This window comes from Carcharodon carcharias, chromosome 2 (assembly GCF_017639515.1).
Source record: "Carcharodon carcharias isolate sCarCar2 chromosome 2, sCarCar2.pri, whole genome shotgun sequence".
Classification (NCBI taxonomy): domain Eukaryota; kingdom Metazoa; phylum Chordata; class Chondrichthyes; order Lamniformes; family Lamnidae; genus Carcharodon; species Carcharodon carcharias.
In genome coordinates, this window is record NC_054468.1 from 215,699,602 (window position 1) to 215,722,339 (window position 22,738).

The window sequence follows — 22,738 nt, forward strand, 5'->3', positions numbered from 1 at the left end:
GGGGGGGGGTGGTGGTGTGGAGTGTCACCTGATCCGGTTTAGGCCGCGCCCGATCCAGTTTAGGCCACGCCTCCTCTTTTCTGGCCAAAAGTTGGGGGGGGGGTTCCGCATGCGCGCCGGGCTAGGGAGGTGCTCGGTTTTTCTGTGACGTATTCGGAGGAGCCAGGGTGGCAGCGGTAATCGGACTGTAAACGGCGGAAGGCCGCGCGGGCTCTCGAGTCCCGGCCCGTTCGCCCTCATCCCCCCACCTCAGCGGCACCGGCGCCATGAGTTTGCACAACAGCGGGCTGCCGCAGCAGCATTTCACCCCCGGTAACGGGGACTTCACCTTCGTCTCTTCGGCTGACGGTGAAGGTAGGCCCAAAGTTTGTTGCTAGGTGAATGTTTAGGTAGATGGGTGGGTGGTTGGGGGGCAGTGATAATCTGTGTAGGTGGAGCCCTCCGCTGTTATGGAAAAGGTGATTCCTTAAGGACCTGGGAAAGCTGCCTTTTTTCACGCTACTGCCTGTGATGTTTGGATTTCATGCACCCTGGCTTCCTATTAAATAAGGCGCAGCTTTGAGTTGCAGGCCTATCCCCAAACAGTTGAGACGGCTCAAGTCCCATTTGTTATAAGGTTATCACAACTGATAGACAGACTATGCTCTCATCCTGTCAGCCGAGGCAGGATTTGAACCCAGGTCCCAAATGTCTACTCACTACTTCGCCCAGATTCCGCCACTTTTTTGTTTTAATGGTATTAAGTGCATTTTACTTTCGGTGATATTCTCAAATTGCTCTCTGGGAATGTGATAATTCAACAATGACTTGCATTTTTGTAGCACCTTTAATGTAGGTAAACGCCCCAATGTGCTTTGCTGAAGTATAGTCAGACAAAAATGGATGCCAAGCCGAAGAAGGCAACATTAGGGTGTGTTTTAGCCATTTGGCCAATGAGGTGGGTTTTAAGGAGGGCCTTTAAAGGAGGAGGAATGTTTACACAGTTTGTTGTGAGGCTTATGGTGATAGCTTTGGTCTACCCTATGAGTTGCAATTTTGCCCAGTCAAAATAGTCAGGAGTGGGGAGCAAGCAAGCAAGGCTGACAAGATACAAATGAAGGTGTGGGAGAAATGGTGGAGGTACATCTAGGTGGCATGAGTGTACATGTTAGAAGCTGATCCTGTGTCTTTGTTGTTGTCATGGGATTGCATGTAGATGAGGGGATTATGGATAGATTGTGGTGGGGTGGGGGGGGAGGGGGTGGGGGTCATGTGGTGGAAATCTCTAGGAGCAACAATGTAAGAATGGGAAGGGTAGCCATTGCTCCTGATACTGTGAATGGAAATGGGTAAGAGCAGTCCCACTCAAATAGACAACAGAGAAAAGGTGTTGGAGGAGGATGATGTGTTCCTGTGTCTGCTCAGCCAAAGGCTGCAGAGATGCTGAAAAGAATGAAGAGGGCAAGTGCACCGTTGTCAAAGCTACAAATGTCATGTATGACTAATTGAACCATCTTAAGTGTTGTAGAAGCCTTAAAATGCTCCACAAAGTTTGAAGGATAAAATGGGGAGTTATAGAGATGGGCATCTTCCATGGTTTGAGAGGAAATGTAGAAAAATTTTACGTAATACTGATTTCATAGGATTCTTGGGTAAGAAAAGACCCTAACGTGCTGCTGTGAAAATTGCCCATGCTTTACTGAAGCTCTACTATGCTTTACATAAGAACACAGGAATTAGAAGCTAGAGAAGGCCATTTGGCCCTTCTGTTTGTCTCAATTCCACTTTGTCTGAACCCACCCGACTCCCTTATAGATCAAAAATCTATCCAACTCAACCCTGAATGAATTCAATGACCCAGCCTCCACTACTTTCTAGAGAAGAGAATTCCACAGACTAATGACCCTCAGACAAAAAAAATCTCATCTCCATCTTAAAAGAATATTTAAATGGTGTTCCCTATTCTAATTTCCCCTACAAGAGGAAACATCCTCCCAGCATCCACCCTATCAAGTCCCCTCGGGATCTTGTATGTTTCAATAAGATTGCCTCTGATTCTTCTAAACTCCAATGGGTACAGGCCCAACCTGTTTAACCTTTCTTCATAAGATAAACCCTTCATCTCAGGAATGAGTCAAGTGGACATTCTCTGAACTGCTTTTAATGTATTTATACCCTTTTTCAAATAAGGAGGCCAAAATTGTATACAGCACTCCAGATGTGGTCTCGTCCATGCCCTGTAAAGCTGCAGTAGAATTTCCTGATTTTCATATGCCATTTCCTTTTCAATAAACAGCAACATTCCATTTGCCTTTCTAATCACTTGCTGTATCTGCATACTAACCTTTTGTGATTCATGTACCAGAACACCAGATCCCTGTGTACCTAAGAGTTCTGCACACACACTCAATTTAAATAGCATACTGCTTTTCTGTTAGAATAGAAAATAGGAGCAGGAGTAGGTCATTCGACCCTTCGAGCCTGTTCTGCCATTCAATATGGTCGTGGCTGATCCTCTATCTCAACATACTCCTGCGCTCTCCCATACCCCTTGATGCCTTTAGAGTCCAGAAGTCTATTTCCTTAAATGTATTCCTGCCAAAGTGCACAAGTTCACAATTTCCACATTATATTCCACCTGCCAAATTTTTGCCCACTCACTTAACCTATCTATATCCCTTTGTAGACTCTTTACTTCCTTTTGACAACTTACTACCTTGGTGTCATGAGCCAATCTAGCTACCATACATTCTGTCCCCTCAACTATACATACCACTGAAGTGCTGAATTGATGGATTTGAGATGGCCATTTTAAATGTTCACCAAAATGATGCAGTGCAGCCTTATGCAGCTTTCTGCATTATCTGATAAAATGCAAACAGTAATATTTTTAAGAATCATTAAGGCTGCATTTGTCTTTACCTAGTCGTTTCAGGTTTTGCTCTATGAAAGTGCTGAGTTCCTATAGATAACCTAGCAACATTACTTTATCATGGAGTAATATTTGCTGGATTTGTAATAATGGGAGGAAATCAACATGGGTACTTTGGAAGCAAAAAGAAGATAAAATTGAGTGTTTGCTTCTAGTGAAATACATGTCACCAGCTACGAGAGAACTTTAGACTTCAAGCCAAATATAATTTGCTGTAAGTTGTAAAAATGGTTGTATCTGCATGTAGACAGTTATCCTTTGGGATCAAAGTTTTAAATGAAGCAAAGTTGCTAATGTGGACGATTTCATATCCCTTATGTAGGGCACTGTTATCACTCTTGTCCCATCATTTTGAGGATTTGTAGAACACTCATTGTTATCTTAGACTTAGTTTTCTTTGTTTTTTCCCCTCCATGCCACTCCTCTTTGTAACAGCAATGCTGCTTAACCTACTATTTGAATTCTTAACCATAACATAATCTCAGTTTCCTAGATTGCTATTTCTTCTATCTTTGCTTAGAGCAAATTGCTTCCCTTTCTAAGATGTGATTTGGAACAGCCATTTAATGAGAAGAGCAAATATAGACCTAGGAACAAAAACAATTCCACCTTCCTCATGTTTTCTGTTTTCCTGAGTAGGCTATCAGATGAGACTGAGATCTAGCTGGCACAATTTTGTGCTGGGTGTAATGACACACAAAGTGCAGGAACTTCAGCATTGGGAATTAACATTTCTTTCATTAAAGGGCTGCTGGTAAAATTAACCTATATAGAAGCAATTCCTTTCATTAATATGTCTATTCTGTATGCTGGGAAAAGGTGGGGATGGAGAAAACAAGCTAGAAAATTCTATGATAAAAACAAAAACTGCGGATGCTGGAAATCCAAAACAAAAACAGAATTACCTGGAAAAGCTCAGCAGGTCTGGCAGCATCGGCGGAGAAGAAAAGAGTTGACGTTTCGAGTCCTCATGACCCTTCAACAGAACTGATCTTTCTTTACAAGGAGAGGGAAATATAAGCTGGTTTAAGGTGGGGGCAGGGGAGAAGTGGGGTGGGGGGAGAAGTGGAGTGGGGGGGGGTGTTAGGATAGGAGCAGATCATCAAAAGATGTCACAGACAAAAGAACACAAGTGTTGAAGTTGGTGATATTATCTAAACGAATGTGCTAATTAAGAATGGATGGTAGGGCACTCAAGGTATAGCTCTAGTGGGGGTGGGGGAGCATAAAAGATTTAAAAATAATGGCAATAGGTGGGAAGAGAAAAATCTATATAAATTATTGGGAAAAAAAAACAAAAGGAAGGGGGGAAGAAACAGAAAGAGGGTGGGGATGGAGGAGGGAGCTCAAAACCTAAAGTTGTTGAATTCAGTATTCAGTCTGGAAGGCTGTAAAGTGCCTAGTCGGAAGATGAGGTGCTGTTCCTCCAGTTTGCGTTGAGCTTCACTGGAACAATGCAGCAGGCCAAGGACAGACATGTGGGCAAGAGTGCAGGGTGGCGTGTTAAAATGGCAAGCGACAGGGAGGTTTGGGTCATTCTTGCGGACAGACCGCAGGTGTTCTGCAAAGCGGTGGCCCAGTTTACATTTGGTCTCTCCAATGTAGAGGAGACCGCATTGGGAGCAACGAATACAGTAGACTAAGTTGGGGGAAATGCAAGTGAAATGCTGCTTCACTTGAAAGGAGTGTTTGGGCCCTTGGACAGTGAGGAGAGAGGAAGTAGAGGGGCAGGTGTTACATCTTTTGCGTGGGCATGGGGAGGTGCCATAGGTGGGGGTTGAGGAGTACGGGGTGATGGAGGAGTGGACCAGGGTGTCCTGGAGGGAATGATCCCTACAGAATGCCAACAGGGGGGGGTGAAGGGAAGATGTGTTTGGTGGTGGCATCATGCTGGAGTTGGCGGAAATGGCGGAGGATGATCCTTTGAATGCGGAGGCTGGTGGGGTGATAAGTGAGGACAAGGGGGACCCAATCATGTTTCTGGGTGGGAGGAGAAGACGTGAGGGCGGATGCGCGAGAGATGGGCTGGACATGGTTGAGGGCCCTGTCAACGACCGTGGGTGGAAAATCTCGGTTAAGGAAGAAGGAGGACATGTCAGAGGAACTGTTTTTGAAGGTAGCATCATCGGAACAGATGCGACGGAGGCGAAGGAACTGAGAGAATGGGATGGAGTCCTTACAGGAAGCAGGGTGTGAGGAGCTGTAGCCGAGGTTCGCTGTGGGAGTCGGTAGGCTTGTAATGGATATTGGTGGACAGTCTATCACCAGAGATAGAGACAGAAAGGTCAAGGAAGGGAAGGGAAGTGTCAGAGATGGACCACGTGAAAATGATGAAGGGTTGGAGATTGGAAGCAAAATTAATAAATTTTTCCAAGTCCCGACGAGAGCATGAAGCAGCACCGAAGTAATCATCAATGTACTAGAGAAAGTTGTGGAAGGGGGCCGGAGTAGGACTGGAACAAGGAATGTTCCACTTACCCGATAAAGAGACGATAGCTGGGGTCCATGCGGGCACCCATAGCCACACCTTTATTTGGAGGAGTTGAAGGAGAAATTGTTCAGTGTGAGAAAAAGTTCAGCCAGACGGAGGAGAATAGTGGTGGATGGGGATTGTCGGGCCTCTGTTCGAGGAAGAAGCTAAGGGCCCTCAGACCATCCTGGTGGGGGATGGAGGTGTAGAGGGATTGGACGTCCATGGTGAAGAGGAAGCGGGCGGGGCCAAGGAACTGGAAATTGTTGATGTGACGTAAGGTGTCAGAGCAATCATGGATGTAGGTGGGAAGGGACTGGACAAGGGGAGAAAGAAGGGATTCAGGATAACAAGAAATGAGTTCCGTGGGGCAGGAGCAAGCTGACACGATCGGTCTACCAGGACAGTTCTGTTTGTGGATTTTGGGTAGGAGGTAGAAGCGGGCCGTCTGAGGCTGGGTGACTATCAGGTTGGAAGCTGTGGGAGGAAGATCCCCAGAGGAAATGAGGTCAGTGACAGTCCTGGAAACAATGGCTTGATGTTCAGTGGTGGGGTCATGGTCCAGGGAGAGGTAGGAGGAAGTGTCTGTGAGTTGACGCTCAGCCTCCACAAGGAAAATAGAAAATTCTATTTTCAGAACTGAACTTTAAATAATCAAATCACTTTCTCCTTACTCAGTGAGAGGCCTAATTGAAATGAAGTATTTCCAGTGCTTTATATTTTAAATTGCTCTTTTGAGTTTCCCAGATAATACATTCAGTTATTGGGGCCAGTCTAAAAATCAGAACGTTGATAAGAGTAGGGAATTCGTTTTTCTATTTTTTTTTTTGCTTCTTCTGCAGTTTTGTCATTTTCAGAGTGAAGACAGTTTTATATAATGTTGACTTCATGCACTTTGTTGCTTCAGCTTTAATGTTTCCAATTAATTTTACCATGTTATCCAAATGTAAGTCATCTGACCATCTGTTGTGAGCTGGGAACCTGGTGTGACCTATCGCATTTAGTCAAAAAAATAAGTAATCAACATGGTTGTTGAGAATGTGATTATAATACTCAATGCACCTGCGTATGCACGTACACTTTATTTTTATGTATTTAGTAAAACGGCAAGACAAGTAAAGTGTACAAGTGTTTACTGATCAGTGAGAGTGTTGCTAAATTTGCTGATGACACAAAGATAGATAGGAAAATAACTTGTGGAGATGACATAAGGAGGCTACAAAGGGACATAATTAAGTGAGTGAGTGAAGATCTGTCAAATGGAGTATAATGCAGGCAAATGTGAAATTGTCCATTTAGGCAGGAACAATAAAAAAGAAGCATGCAGCGCTGTGAGGTTCAGAGGGACCTGTGTGTCCTAGTGCATGAATCACAAAAGGCCAGTGTGCAGGTGCAGCAAGTAATTGGGAAAATTAATAGAATGTTATAATTTATTGTGAGGGGAATTTAATACAAAAGTAGGGAGGTTATGCTCCAGTTGTATAGGGCACAGGTGAGACCACATCTGGAGTACTGTTTTTATTCATGAAATGTGGGTGTCGCCAGCATTTATTGTCCATCCCTAGTTGTCCTTGAGAAGGTGGTGGTGAACTGCTGCCTTGAATCGCTGCAGTCCATGTGGTGTAGGTGCACCCACAGTGCAGTTAGGGAGGGAGTTCCAGGATTTTGACCCAGCGACAGTATTGGTATAGTTATTTAAGGAAGGTGTTATAAGCAGTTCAGAGAAGGTTTACTAGACTAATACCAGGAATGGGTGGGTTGTTTTATGATGGAATGTTCACTGGCGTTTAGAAGAGCAAGAGAAGACTTGATTGAAACCTTTAAGATCCTCTGGGGTATTGAAAGGGTGGATGTGGAGAGGATGTTTCCTCTTGTGGGAGAATCTAGAACTAGTCACTGTTTAAAAATAAAGGGTCATCCATTTAAGACAGATGAGGAGAAATTTTTCTGAGTGTCATGAGTCTTTGGAACACTCTTCCTCAAAAGGCATGGGAAGCAGAGTCTTTGAATATTTTTAAGGCAGAGGTAGATTGTTGATAAGTAAGAGGGGTGAAAGACTATCAGGAGTACGTAGGTGGTTATAATCAGGTCAGCCATGATCTAATTGGATGGCAGAGCAGGCTCGAGGGGCTGAGCAGCACACTCCTCCTTAATCATATGAATGTTGACGTATTTGATAATGGGGATAGGTGTTTTAAGTGAATATAATATATGTGAAATACTTTGACTTGTGTGAGTGCATTAAAGCATTTTCCACTAGAATTAATGCATCTGGTGTCATTGTAGCCACATACCTGTGACTTGCCAGTAATTTCTATTGGACAGCACTGAGCTAACATCACAAGAGGTCTTCAGATAACTTATTGGCCAATCAAAATTATTACTTCCAATGCAGAATCTGGCATTTTTGTATCACTTACACAATTCACCCAGCTTAAGAGATTTGTACCCTCTGTGCATTGTCCAAATGTTCTTCCTCTTGAGATCTAGGTCAACAGAAATTCTAGAAAATGGCTGCATGATAGAATGGTGAAGGCAACAGAGAGAAGCCTGATCAATGTAAATTGTTGATGTGTGCTCTTCACATTGTGTTTTAGAAGGCTGTTTAAGAGAGCCAAAAAGGAGAGCACAATGTTAGAGGGAATTAGATGTGGCTGTATTGGACAGAAAGATTATAGTGTCTTCCAGCTAACACTGACTTTTCAACCTGTACTTCTTGTAGTCCAAGTCTGTTGGCTAATAAAAAATCATTTTTGACGAAGTAATCTATTGAGTATTCATTGAAAGATTTCTCTGTAGCGTTTGTGGTTTTTATCCACTGGTGCAACCTACCATTGACCAAGAGAAAATGAGGGTGTGTTCATCTGATTAAACATATTGTATGTGCAGTTCATGTGGAACTCAACATTAAAATTCCATTGACATCATCTGCTTAATGTTTAATCTTTCTATAGACCTCAGTGGTTCTATGGCTGCTCCAGAGGTTAAACTTAATATGGATACTGATTCTACAAAAGATGCCTCAGCAACAGCGTTCCTCAGGAAAAGGGGATATGGATGGCTTCTAGAAGTGGAGGAAGATGATTCTGAGGAGACAAAACCACTCCTGTATGTCTAATTCCTTTGGGATGTGTATGTTTAATATGCATGCATGAGATAAATATTTTAAAATCTGGATATTAACAAAACCTGCATTGTGGGAGCACCATCACCACATATACTGAAGGGGTTCAAGAAGGCCCACTTCTGCCTACTCAGTGGCAACTAGGGATGAGTAATGAAATGCACACATCCCAAGAGTTAACTTTTTCAATTGCATTAGTAAATTTGTTGTGACTGATCACCCATTGGGTTGAAAAAGGAATTTGCTAACCCAGTGCAGTGCTAGTATTAATGTTATTTAACTGGAAGTGTTCCTGTCAGTATACATTTCTGGCTGAATGCATAATATTGAAATGGACCTCTGAAAGTTCTATAAAAGATCAAAGTAGAAATTAGGCACACAGTGCCTAATTGTTGCAAGCCACAATAGGGGTAAAAGGGCCTGTATTTAACGTACTAAATTTTTTTTTGACTTCCAAAGGTTTTGCCCTTTTCCTTACACATCTCCACAAGTAACCATTTATTCTTGGTTTTGCTGAGAAGGTGGCTGGAAGGGAAGGGGACAGTGATATTGTCACTGACTAGTATTCCAGAGACCCAGGGTAATGCTCCAGGGACCTGATTTCGAATCCCACCATGGCAGATGGTGAAATTTGAATTCAATAAAAATTAAAAGTCTGATAATGACCATGAAACCATTGTCGATTGTTGTAAAAACCCACCTAGTTGACTAATGTCCTTTAGGAAAGGAAATCTGCTGCCCTTACCTGGTCTGGTCTACGTTTGACGCCAGACCCACAGCAATGTGATTGACTCTTAATTGCCTTTGTTCATTTAGGAATGGGCAATAAAAGCGATGCCCATATCCCATGAATGAATAATTTTTTTAAAGTCTAACCAGATCAGCTTTGCTTGGGCTTCCATTTGAGATCCTCCTAAAGTTCTGGCATAGTGATTTTCCTACTGCTTGATGGATGTCTTGGTCGTGTGTATTGTTGTAGGCTGCCAAGATCATCGTTTCATTGTTCTGGGCACTTGAATGTATGATCTTGCATTGAAAGTCACAATGCAAGTTAGGAAGTGTTTCTGTAAATTGAGTATTAACTAAAGGAGAACACAACTATGATATCATAAAGCTGGAGTCAGCTTGAAATCCAGTTTCTAAATACCTCCTCTCATATTTTGAAATTACTTAACCGAGCTTGAATTTTTTAAAGCTCTAATATAGTGTTAATGTCAAATGCATAGATTATTTCCCCCTCTTCTCTGAAGATAGAGGCACAATAAAAAGAATGTGGCTAATTTAACAAATGATGAGTATCTTGAAATTTTATAGCAATATATAATATAAAATCTGCTATAAAATTTTATCTACTGTAGCTGATGTGCTTTTTAATGGTTTGTTCAATGGAGCTTGTTGTGGATTTGAAATTTGGTTTTCGTTGACAATTAGAGATACATTTAGTAAACTGAATTTTCAGTGGTAAATAGTAACGTTATCCATTTGGAGATAGAACACCTTGTGCTTTCTGCAAAATTTAATGGTAGCCCTGTGAAAAAGTACTGAATAGCAAACCTCCCTAGATTTACTGTGTACCCAGTTTGCTCCCTCTTGCTGAAGGCATTGATCCTGGTGAATGGCTTCATTCCTGTCATACTTTGGTCATTTGCCTAACAGTCTGTTGTCACCATTTGTTAGCCTGGAATGTGAATGGTAGCAGGCATTGAGAAATTGGTATAGGGAAAGGCATTAAGGCTGAGCCTGCCTTCTCATTTAATGTTTAAACGTACACCAATCTTGCTGCTGCCCTGCTGAGATCACTGGCAATTGAACCTGGGAAACTTCTGAGGGGTATGGTTGTCTTAACCAAACTGAACATTAGGAAAGCAAAGGGATTCCCTTATACCCTGTTGCTCAGTGACATTGGAATCCGTATTCATGGTCCTTTATAGACTGACATTGGGCTGCTGCTTGTTTTTAAGGTGTTTACTATAATGTTTCACATATGAACTGTCATTTCTATTATCTTTTTCTTTTAATGCTCTAGGGAGGAGTTGGACATTGATCTAAAGGATATTTACTACAAAATCCGATGTGTGTTGATGCCAATGCCATCACTGGGATTTAATAGACAGGTCGTGAGAGATAATCCTGACTTCTGGGGGCCTCTGGCTGTGGTCCTCTTGTTTTCAATGATCTCACTATATGGACAATTCCGAGTAAGTGTATTGGTGATGGAGCAACAGATAAGACTGATGTCAACCAAAAGTTAAAAAGTGCGAATTGGAGTATTTTTCCTGTCATATGGTGGAAAGTGTGATCCTTGATTACAATAACTCAGACTGCACCATCAAACTAATAAATGGATTTGATAGTTTCTCTGTCCACTGCTCTGCTGGGGTATCCAAGCAAGGAGACAGTATTTTAAAATTAGAACAAGGTGATTTGACTGAAATCAGGTAGCACTTTTTCACATTAAAGGAGGTGGAAATCAGTTATTCTTACCCTAAAACTGCATATGCTGGATGAATTCAAATTTTCGATACTGGGATGTGTAGATTTTTTACATAAACGCCTTGAGGGATAGGGAGCAGAAGCAGGTAAATGGTGTTGTGGTACATATCATCCATGGCCTAATTGAAAAGGAAAACATGCTCAAGGAGCTGGATGGTCTGTTCCTATCATGTAAACTATTAGTGGGATTTGCTGAATTTGCCATGGAGTCTGAAGTCGAGGCTTTATTCACTGACATAGATGTAGTCAGTCCTGATGTGCTGCATAAAATATATTGTGCCAAAGAATTCTTAATCCAGTTCAGATTCCATTCAGCTTTTAGCCATTGATGAAGAGATGACTGGGCATTTTATGGTGAGTGTTTCACCTTGCTCTCAAAACTTTTCAGTCATCTACAAGGCAGAAGCCAGGATTGTGAATGAATACTCTCCACTCTCCTGGATGAATGTGGCTGCAACAACAACTTAATAGCGCCTTTAATGTAATAAAAGATCCTAAGGCATTTCATAGAAACATAAAACATAATGTAACACAGCCACATGAGATATTGGGTCAGATGACCAAAGGTCTAGTCAAAGAGGACGGTTTTAAGAAGTGTCTTAAGGAAGAAAAGTGAGGTATTGAGGCAGAGAGGCATAGGGAGGGAGTTCCGGAACCTAGGGACTGGACGGCTATAATCGCTACAACTGGTGCAGTGATTAAAATTAGGGATGTCTAAGAGGCCAGAATTAGATGAGTGCAGCTACCTTGGAAGGTTGTGGGGCTTGGGGAGGTTGTAAAAGATAGGAGGGGTGTGGTAATGGATTTGAAAAGGAGGACGAGAATAGTTGCTTGGTATTACAAAACTTGAGTATTGCAGAAAAGAGACATGTTTTTGAAGCTTCTTGTCTTGCACTCGAAGCTTCCTTTGAAATTTGGTATTATTGCATCTATCCTCATGAGTGCAAGATGTAAAGTTTCAACAGTGCGTCTCTTTTCAGCAATACTTGAGGATGAGAATCTTAAAATCAATATGTTGCTTGATCAGGAGCCATTGTAGGTCAGCGAGTGCAACGGTAATGGGTGAACAAGACTTGGTATGAGTTAGGTCATGGCCAGCAGAGTTTTGGATGACCTCAAATTTATTTATGGTAGAATGCGGAAGACCAGACAGGAGTTCATCGAAATAGTCAAGTCTAGAATAAGGACTTCCACATTGAATGAGCTGAGACAGGGATGAAGTCAGGCAGTGCTACAGAGGTGGAAATTGGCAGTCTTAGTGATGGTATGAATATGAGATCAGAAGCTCATTTCAGTCTCAATTGTGACAAAGGTTGTGAACAGACTGGTGTAATCTCAGACTGTGTGAAGGAGAGGGATGGAGTTGATCGCTGAGGTATGGAATTTGCAATGGGGACTAAAAACAATGGCTTTAGTCTCCCCAGTATTTAATTGGAGGAAATTTCTGCTCATCCAGTACTAGGTGTCAGCTAATCAGTTTGATAATTTTGCAATTGTGCTGTGCTGTCGGCATACTTGTGAAAACTAAGTCTGTGCTTTCAGATGTTACGCAATGCCTCTGTGACAAAGCAGTCCACTTGATTGGCACTTCACCCAAACCAACCCCTCCATCACAGGTGTAGTGTTTTGCAGGTGCACTGCAGCAACTTGCCAAGGCTTTTTGGCAACATCTCGAATCTCTGCCACCTAGATGAATGAGAGCAGCAGATGCATATGAACACCACCGCCTCCATGTTCTCCTTCAAATCACCTACCATCCTAACTTGGACATATATTGTCATTCCTTCATTGTTGCTAGGTCAGAACCCTGAAACTTGCTTCAAAACAGCTTTGTTGGCTGTATCATCACCATAAAGCTGCAGTAGTTAAAGCCCACGTCATCTTTTCAAAGACGAGAGATGATCAGTAAATGCTGGCCTTGCTCACTTCCTTGAGAACAATGATCCGTATTTGTGCACCTATGAACTATGCTTTAAAATTGTCAACGGGAATCTCTGCTAAAACAAGCTTGCTGTGTCTAGTTGTACTGATCATGTTGAGAGAAATTGCAGTTTGTCTTGTCTTGCTTCTTTACCTGTTCTTTCCCAGAAAGTGCAAATATTTCTGTTCTGATTAAAGGTCATGGACCTGATTAACTGTTTTCTCTCTGCACTTCCTGTTTTTTTTATTTCATATTTCCAAGCATCTGTATTTTGCTTTTTTGAAGAAAGTAATTTCTTGTTTTGTTATTGCTTAGGTTGTTTCCTGGATTATAACAATCTGGATATTTGGATCACTGACCATCTTTTTATTAGCTCGGGTTCTTGGTGGTGAGGTAGGTACTGCTTAATTGTTAATATATATTTACACTCAGTCTAGGTAATTGTTGTACAGATCTGGTATTGTAGCATGTGTAAGTCATATAACTTGGCTATCCTAATTTACAGGTTGCATATGGTCAGGTTCTTGGAGTGATTGGGTATTCTTTACTCCCTTTGATTGTAATTGTTCCAGTCCTTTTGGTTGTTCGATCCTTTGAGCTTTTATCTACAGTAATAAAGGTGAGTACCCTTAACAGAGTTATTGTGATTGTGTAAAATCCTCCTTTTAGCTGTGATACTATGTCTAGATTATGACCATACTGGGTATATTCTTACAAGTGATACATTTCTTAATGCCTTAATGTCTTTGAAACTTGTATTCAATTTGTTGGCAAAAGCTGCTTGGGATCCAGTCTGTATAATAGAAAAAAAAATGAATTATTGATTTCAACTGGCAACCTTGACCTGTTTTTTCCAAGTTAGTTTGTTAATAATTTGATCCGTAACATTCGTGTACCCCATTCCCTTCTTCCTCCAGAGCAATACCCCCTTTAAGCTTAAAAACCCCTGTCCAGTCCATTGGGAACATGCCCATTTTAAAATTAACTGCTTAAGCATTCCATAGGTTGACAACCATTAATGACTGGATGAGCACTTGGCACATCATAACATTCAAGGCTATGGGCCAAGTGCTGGTAAATGGGATTAGGTAGGTAGGTCAGGTGTTTCTCACGTGTTGGTGCAGACTCGATGGATCAAAGGGCCTCTTCTGCACTGTGATTCTGTGACTACTAGCATTATTTTCATTGAAAATCTTCCAAACACCCAGATAAGTTTGATTTGATTAGTTGGCCTCTCACCTCTTTTAAGTCCAAGACATGAGCACATAGTTTGTTCTGATGCTTCACTATAGTTGAGTGTGCACTATGGTATGAGAAGTGTTGTCTTTGGATGAGATATCAAACCTAGGCCTTGCCTGTCTGTTTAAATAGTAGTAGGTTCTTGCCAGGCTCAGATCAACATCTCATTGCTGCTTATCGGACATTTATTGTGCCAGAATGGTTATCTTCATTTGCATAAGTTACTGCACTTTGGAGTATGTGAAAAGCTGAGATATATTTCGGAGGGGTAATGCTTCAGTCTCTTTTATATGTCTTGTGGAAGGATCTTTTTCGCTTTGATCACTCGCTTTGTCACATGGTTAGTGACATGTAGCCATTTCTTGCAACTGCATCTGTCAGTATATCACCATCATAATGCACATACGAAAAGGAGCAGGAGTAAGCCATTTGACCTCTCGAGCCTGCTCTGCCATTTAATGAGATCATGGCTGATCTGATAGTAACCTCAAATCTGCATCCCCCTACCCCTGATAATCTTTCACCCCCTTGCTTACCAAGAATCTATCCACCTCTGCCTTAATAATATTCAGACTGTTTCCACTGCCTTTTGAGGAAGAGAGTTCCAAAGACTTATGACCCTCAGAATATTTTGCCTCATCTGTTATAAATGGGCGACCCTTTATTTTTTAAAGAGTGACCCCTAGCTATAGATTCTCCCATGAGAAGAAACATCTTCATCACATCCACCCTGTCAAGTCATCTCAGGATCTTGTATATTTCAGTCAGGTCATCTCTTGCTCTTCTAAATTTCAGTGGATACAAGCTTAGCCTGTCCAACCTTTCCTCAAGACAACATAAGGTATTAGCCTGGTAAACCTTCTCTGAACTGCTTCCAACTCATTTACATCCTTCCTTTAAATAAGATGACCAGTACTGTACACAGTACTCCAGATGTGGTCTTGATAGTGCTCTGTACAACTGAAGCATAACCTCCCTACTTTTGTATTCAATTCCCCTTGCAGTAAATTATAACATTCATTAGATTTCCTATATGCTTGCTGTACCTGTTTACTAGCCTTTTGCAATTTATGCACTAAGACACCCAGATCCCTCTGCATCTCATAGACAGAAAATGCTGTATGTTCCTTCCATGACCAATGTCACTGAGACTTAATTAGCCACTTCTTGTACATCAGCCGTCTTGTTGTCCGTACTTCAAAATGTTCCAAATCATTATTTTTAAATGTGGCATGAGGATTACCACCGGACCACTAGTATATTGTGAAACTATCAAGAGATACATACTTTAACTGTCACTATCTTTGGTTGTTAAACTTGTGGAGTATTTAGTGCACTGTAAAAGTTAATATTTGAGCCTTTTCAACCTCAAGTAGTGTTACACCACCTACAGTGTCTAGTCAGTGCCTTTCACAGAAGGTGCATTTTGAGGTTTGGAATTTGTTCCATGTAGAATAGAAGATGCAAACCTTCTCTTTTACTCTGGAATACTGTATTAAAAATGTTCAAACAGGATAATGAATTGTACTGAAATTGTTTTTCAGCTGTTTGGTGTATTCTGGGCTGCTTATAGTGCTGCTTCCCTGCTGGTTGGAGAAGAATTCAAAACAAAGAAGCCTCTTCTGATATATCCAATATTTCTTCTGTATATTTACTTTTTATCCTTGTACACTGGTGTCTGATGTTCAAGAGACCTAAAAAGGGAACTCTGTAATTGGACTCTGTTTGGCAAGGTCTGTTGAAAGGAAATTGTTGAAGAAAAGTGCTATTGACTCCATGTTGAAGAAAATAGGTTTCACCTCTGCCTCCAGACTTCAAGTGGTTAATTTCAGGTCTAAAGCATAGCTCTTTAAGGTTTTAAACACTAGAAAGAAGCTTAATACATTTGTATTTAATTCATATTTTTGAGTTGTTTTGGTTTTTGTGAAAACATCTTGGATTGAAGATGAAGGCTGTGACCAGTTTAACTGGAAGTGGATGGTGGAACAGTGCTAACTGCCCTGTGCCAAAGCATCAAGAGTGACATAGCCAAGGATGTGCATTTATGTCGAATGCATTTTGGATTTTGAAACAACCTGAAGGAAAAAACTAAACATTGTGTATTGATCATTGTACCTTTTTAAAATGTGCAGTTTTATGCGATTCTAATAAGTGAAGTTGATTTTGTAGATATATCTTTATTTAAGGCAATGCTGTCCTGCAAACAAATTTATTCCAAACACTTTAAAAGTTCAGTTTGTGTAGATGAGTTCAAATTTCATTTAAGTTGGGTGCCTTTTGCTCGGATTTTTTTAGCTGCTCCCTGGCTGTTGTATACAAAAATTAATAACATGCATTTGTAAAATAAACTGCAAATAAGGTGTCCGTGTTTGGTTTTTTTTTTTAAACATTCATACTATTTACCTGATTATGTTCCTTTTTATTTAGATTTGGATTCAAAGGTACAATTTGACTTTTTCCTCAAATGTATTGGGTTTAAATTTTTTTGAAAATCACCGAGCTTAAATAACTTGGGTGATGGAGCGGAAGTGCGTAATCCATAAGAATGGTTTATATATTGTATCCAATGTAAAAATGGACAAATAGATGCTGAATTATTTAGTCAAACTCCATTCTACGTGATCTACAGTATGACCTTAAACCATTTCTGAACTGGCTAGCTTATCTTGGATGAGCAGTTTTTTTTTGTTTGAAACCATTTTTATATTTATTGTACCTTAACTGCTTAGATCTGCCACCATCAAGAGTAGTAATGTGGCACTAAAGATGCTTTAATTTTACTGGACTGTCAAAGCAGATGTTTCACTGAATCTACTTGGTCAATGACAGTAGAGACTTGCTCTTTTATTGATCATGCATTCTGCTGCGGCCTGCTAAAGGCACTCAACTAATTCTGTGCACCTTTACATCGTGCTGAGGTGCAAACTATACTTATGACAAGCATACTGACTTACAGATGTGGCAAGTGACCATTCCTGGCTTTTAAGATTTGTTCTGCATTATAACTGAATTAAACCTTTTTTTATGTTTTAGAACAAATATCTGAAAAGGTTGCAAAAATTCTGCAATTAGGAAACATGTAAAAACAAAAATAAAGATTTTTTTTTGCACGTACAGGACTCTTTATTTATGTGCAGAAGAACCCGTCCTTAGAGCTTAAATATAAAAATGGGGGTTGAGGGGATTTTTGGATAGGTGAGGTGGTATATCAATCTAGAATGATTTGATAGTACTCCTCCTTCCCAACATCCCCCAGCCCTTCATCATGGCATCCTATTCTTTAATGATATGCCTCTACTATACTAGCCTACCCTGGATTCTGTTCTTTATATTATTAATGTTTGTATTAAGGGATTCCTGACCATTCTGAGTTTGCTATATACTAATTTGAACGTGTGCTTTGTTATTCTGGCAAAGTGTAACATCCTGATTAAGATTGCACTTATGTTCCAGATCTACTTTTATAGCATTTTTACTATCAATTAAAATCACTCCTTATTGATTCCTTTCAAGACTGAAGTTTCTCCACTCTATCCTCATAATGCTGTCTGCTAGACTGATTAACCTCACAGCTCTTCTGTGAACTGTTAACACCAAAACTTGAAAGTTTACAAGATGTGGTCTGACCAGAACATTTAACACATTTGATTTGAACTTGTTTTAGAGATATAGCTCGTTTGCTTTGTTGAGTACTGATGTGCAGTAATTGAAAATGTCAAGTCTGAAATCTCAAGTCCCTTACATTTGATCCTTAGTTCTATTTGGCCCATTCATTCTCAGATCTTACTCTGAATCTCTGCTTTAAGCTTTTTGCAGAAATTTGGTAAATTTTTTTTAAGTTGAGATCTTGTCAGGACAGGTTTATCTTGCAGAGCTTTCCAAAAGCCCACCTCTAATTACACTGGGAATGTTTTGTATTATCTTTTTCATGTGACTTTGAATAAGTCAGGAATATTAATTAAATATTGGCTTCAAATTAGCTACAGGAGTTTTTGGTTCAATTCAACAAGTTGCTGTAAACTCTCATACGTTAACACTTCCAAAAATAACTAATGGGGACAAGTAGTATTTTCATGATTTCTGAATATAAGCAATAGCATAGACAAGTCAAACTGTGAGTTTGCAGCAGGGAGCAGTAAATCTCCTGTCCAAGTGTCTGCTTGGAAAGAAACTCTTGTGGGGGAATCTGGAAAAAAAACCAAGTCATGGTTTAAAAATAGGTTGCTCATTTAAGACAGATGAGAAATTGAGATTTGAGCCTTTGGAGCTCTTCCTCAAAAGTCAGTGGAAGTAGAGTGAATATTTTTAAGGCAGAGCTAGATAGATTCTTGATGAATAAAGGGGGCTGGGGGGGCGGGCACGGGGGTGGTGAATGGTTATCAGTGGTAGGTGGGAGGTTACAATCTGATCAGCCTTGATCTAATTGAATGGCGGAGCTGGCTTGAGGGGCTGAGTGGCCCACTCCTGCCCCATGTTCATATGTACATTGTTAATATATTCATTTCAGTATTTGTGATAAAATGTTTCCGTTGACATGAAGGCATTACTGGTCACCAGTGTTGTAAGTGGCACTTGGATTGTGTGCAGGGGATAGGAATATGATTTCAACACCTATAAACCACCTTGGTCTTTGATAAACTGTTTCAGAACTTCTTGAAAATCATTGAACTCAAAGGAATACAATCCGAAGATAATTTAAGTGCTGTTAAAACTGATTCAAACTTTTTTCTATAATTTTGCTGATTTATCTTAATTTTCCAGATGGTAAATACGCTGTCAAATAGTTAAAGTTTTAAAGAGTAGATCGAAGTGTTGAGTATCCTGTGTGGTCTCTGCATTGTACAGTAATAAGTTAAGTGTTAGTCCTGTCTCATTTCTGGAATGTATGAAGTTGTAAGTTTCAGCTTGGTTGTTTGTGGAAACTGTATTTGCTATCAGTTTATTGTGTTAGGTGGGGAAAATTCAAAATAACATCTTCAAAAAAAAACCAAGTAAAATCTGACTACTATCACAAGCTTGCTGTCTACCTATTTATGCATACTGACTTTGGGAGACATGAGGAAGGGATTATCTCGGGATGGAAAGGTTATTTGAGTTATATATTGAAAAAGGGAATGTGTGGCTGGGTGGGTTGACCTCAGTAAGGGAAAAGCAGTTACTGTCAGGGTACTAAGTTTTTCTCCTTGGAGCAAAGGGGATGAGTGGAGATTTGATAGAGGTGTACATGGTTAGGATAGGTTGAGATGAAGTAAACAAAAGCTGTTTCCATTAGCTGATGGTGCAGGAACCAGGGGACACAGATTTAAGGTTTTGAGCAAAAGACAGGCTTGTGAGGAACTTTTTTTACGCAGCGAACTGGTAATGACCTGGAACACACTGCATACGAGGGTGGTGAAAGCAAAGATGATGATTGATTAATTTTAAAAGGAAATTGGATGGGCGCTTGACCAAAATAAACTTGCAGAACTATGGGGAGAGAGGGGGAATAAGACTGATTAGATTACCCTACAGAAAACCAGCATAGACTCAGACCAAATAGTCTCCTGTGCCATTATGACTCAATGAACATGTTTCTGAGTGAAAGACGACGAGTTGCAGCAGTTAGGTGAGAATTATCTTGAGTGCTATAGATAATTTCAAGGATCATAACTTGCCTTATTTTTTTTCCCCCAAATGGGTATACTTTTTTCTATTTTTGTTTTGCATCCCTACAGAGATTGCATGTTGGGTTGAAGGTACTACATTGACTGTACGACAGGCTGGACAGACCAGTCTATCTTATCCCCCATTTTCTTGTATGTTCACATGTATTGTGGGTAGTCACCACTGCAGCCCCTGCTCCTGTGTCTTGCTGAAAGCAGCTAATCACTGCCTCACTCCACTTTATTGATGCAAAACTTGTTCATCTTTCTCCCAGTTCCCCTAGCAGCAAAACTCTCTAATCAACTCTCTTCCTTTCTCCCATATTCCCACTTCCATTCTCCCACTCTCTCTTTCAACCAATTTTATGGTCCTCCTTTAAACTACTCACTCAGATCAAGGATCTGCCCTGTTCCAAATTAAGTTCTAATGATCTTCTACCTATTTCTAGATTAGCCCATCACTTAATTTGGTTTCACCAAAATAGGCATGACTGCAAAAATAAGTTTTGCTTAAATAATAGGGGCTGGCAATTTGAGTTGTGGGGAAACCTTGTGTTATGATCCTAACTGAGGTTACCTCTGGATGAGCCTGATCCCTGATGGAACCCAGCTTAATAGTTCCTAACTTTTATTTGTTTGTTTACATACGTGGAGATTGGCTCCTGAACAGTCTCAGGAGTCAGCTGATGAACTTTTAACAAAATAATGAAACATTTAAAAAAAAAACAAGAGATGACATGACAATACTCCTTCACCCACAACTATATCTTTACAGATATATATGGATTTGTAAGGATAATGCAACTTACAAAAGCTATCTTATACTCTAATGGTCACAGTAAGTACACAGTCCATGTAACCAATAGACGCCCTGTGGTCAGACATACCACACTCTGAAAACAAGTGATAGATGCCACCTCAGCCAAATGCTATGGATTTCTCATCAAAGCCCCCTACCCCTGACATTTGTCACACTGTAAGCCAACCAGTCTCACTGAACTTCATCTTTCACATGAGGGGTCCCAATCTCCACTCGAAGAGCTCACTTTGGAATCTTCTCTCAAACCAACAATTTCTCTCAGCTTTCCACAAGAGTTCACCTCTAGGGTTTCAAACTCTCCTGATGTTCTCCTTCCCTAGGTCACCACATGCATTCAAGCTGTCTTCCCCACACTCTCACCAACTCAGCCACCAGCAATACCACTGCTTGCATTTCTAATGGGATTTTTACGACTGTTGCAGCTCAGGTAAACAAAGAAGAGCAGAAAAATTGGGTTGTTGCCTAGCAACAGGGGTCGAGGGAGGCAGGTCCCTCCCACAGACACATGCAAAAGAGTTCCAGACTTTCAGTTGTCTCTTTGGACCTTGTTGCCTTTTGCAAGCTGTTCTCATTTTACATCTGCTTTCTGCATCTTTTGTCTCTTTAAATCTGAAGTTTGGAGCTTTTCTCTCTGCCCCTCACTCTTAACTTCACTTAACAGGACCTTTTCCAGGTTCCTGTCCTTCCTTTGACTGGAAGGTATTCTTGGGACTTTTCTTCCACTCCCCTGAATTTTTGGGTTTATCTTTAGCTTGGGACTGGCTATCTGTCCCCTTCTAGGCTGCTTCTGCCTGGCAGCTATCTTCAAAACCTGCTGAACTCCAACAGCTTCCAAATCAAAACTGCTGTTGCTAGATTTTGCATGTGTCTGTGGGAGGGACCTGCCTCTCTGGACCCCTGTTGCTAGGTAACAACCCAATTTTTCTGCTCTTCTTTGTTTACCTGAGCTGCAACAGTTGTAAAAATCCCATTAGAAATGCAAGCACCTTTTAAAGTGGAGCTAAAACTTAATTTGACCTTTTCTTAACACATACAAGAAATACAAACCAAATTTGAACGTTAGAGCTAAAACTCATTCCTAACACCTACAAATACCTATATAACTTACTTAAACTACCTCTATTTTCTAACACCTGCAGCTACAAATCTAAGCCCTGGCTCCTGACTGTGACTGGGAACTGTCTTAATGTAATACAGGTTTTCTGTAAATGATCAATCTTCCTGTCTATCCTAAACACTTCCAGAATTGCCTCGAAATACTTTTTTTTACCTGAAATGAGAGTCCTAAAGTTTTCTTCAGATTAACATTTTTGTTATTCTCAGATGTTCAATGAAAGAAAAAAAAAGAACTTACATTTATATATAGCAACTTTTGCATCCTCAGTATGCACAAAAGCCAGTGAATTACATTGCCATCAGGTTCATATATCGAGAATGATGGTGAACAAAGACTTATTGGTCCCTCCACCCAGTGATGCCTTATGCTTCTTAAAGAAAGGAGGAAAAAAAAAAGACTTGCATTTATATAGCACCTATCGTGATCACTGAATGTCTGAAAATGATTAACAGCCAACAAAGCACTTTCTTTGCACTGTAGTCAGTATTGTAATGGAGGAAACACCAGCCAATTTGCACACAGCAAGTTCCCACAAACAGCAACGTGACACTGACCAGATAACCTCCTTTTGTGATGTTAATTGAGGGATAAATAATGACCAGGCCACTGGGGGTAACTCCCCTGCTCCTCTTCAAAATATTGGCATGGATCTTTCACGTCCAACTGAAAGGGTGGACAGGGCTCAGTATAACATCCCATCCAAAAAACTTCTCTGACAGTGCAGCACTTTTTCAGTGTTCGAGTATCAGTCTTGATTTTTGTGCTCAAGTCCTGGAAGAGGGCTTTAGTTTTCCTGGTATTTAGTGAAAGGTCCATCTTCTGATATGCAGCAGAGGAGTCAACGATGACTTGGAGCTCAGTTTTTGGATAACTGACCACAGAAGTGCCATCTGCAAACTGGAACTCCATGACTAAAGTTGGAGTGATTTTGATTTTCGATTTGGAATTGAATAATTTCCTGCCTTTTCTGTAAATTATCTCCACACCTGTGGATAATTTGC

General features: G+C 40.6%; 1 protein-coding gene across 1 annotated transcript; it reads left to right on the forward strand.

Annotated features, from left to right (window-relative positions):
• The first annotated feature begins 119 nt into the window (after positions 1 to 119).
• On the forward strand, positions 120 to 17,268 carry yipf4 (Yip1 domain family, member 4). The gene is made up of 6 exons (XM_041180030.1): positions 120 to 354; positions 8,336 to 8,489; positions 10,532 to 10,703; positions 13,235 to 13,312; positions 13,425 to 13,538; positions 15,703 to 17,268. Exons 1-6 carry the CDS (start codon positions 267 to 269, stop codon positions 15,838 to 15,840), a joined length of 744 nt encoding a protein of 247 aa, XP_041035964.1. The 5' UTR covers positions 120 to 266; the 3' UTR covers positions 15,841 to 17,268.
• The last annotated feature ends 5,470 nt before the right edge of the window (positions 17,269 to 22,738 follow it).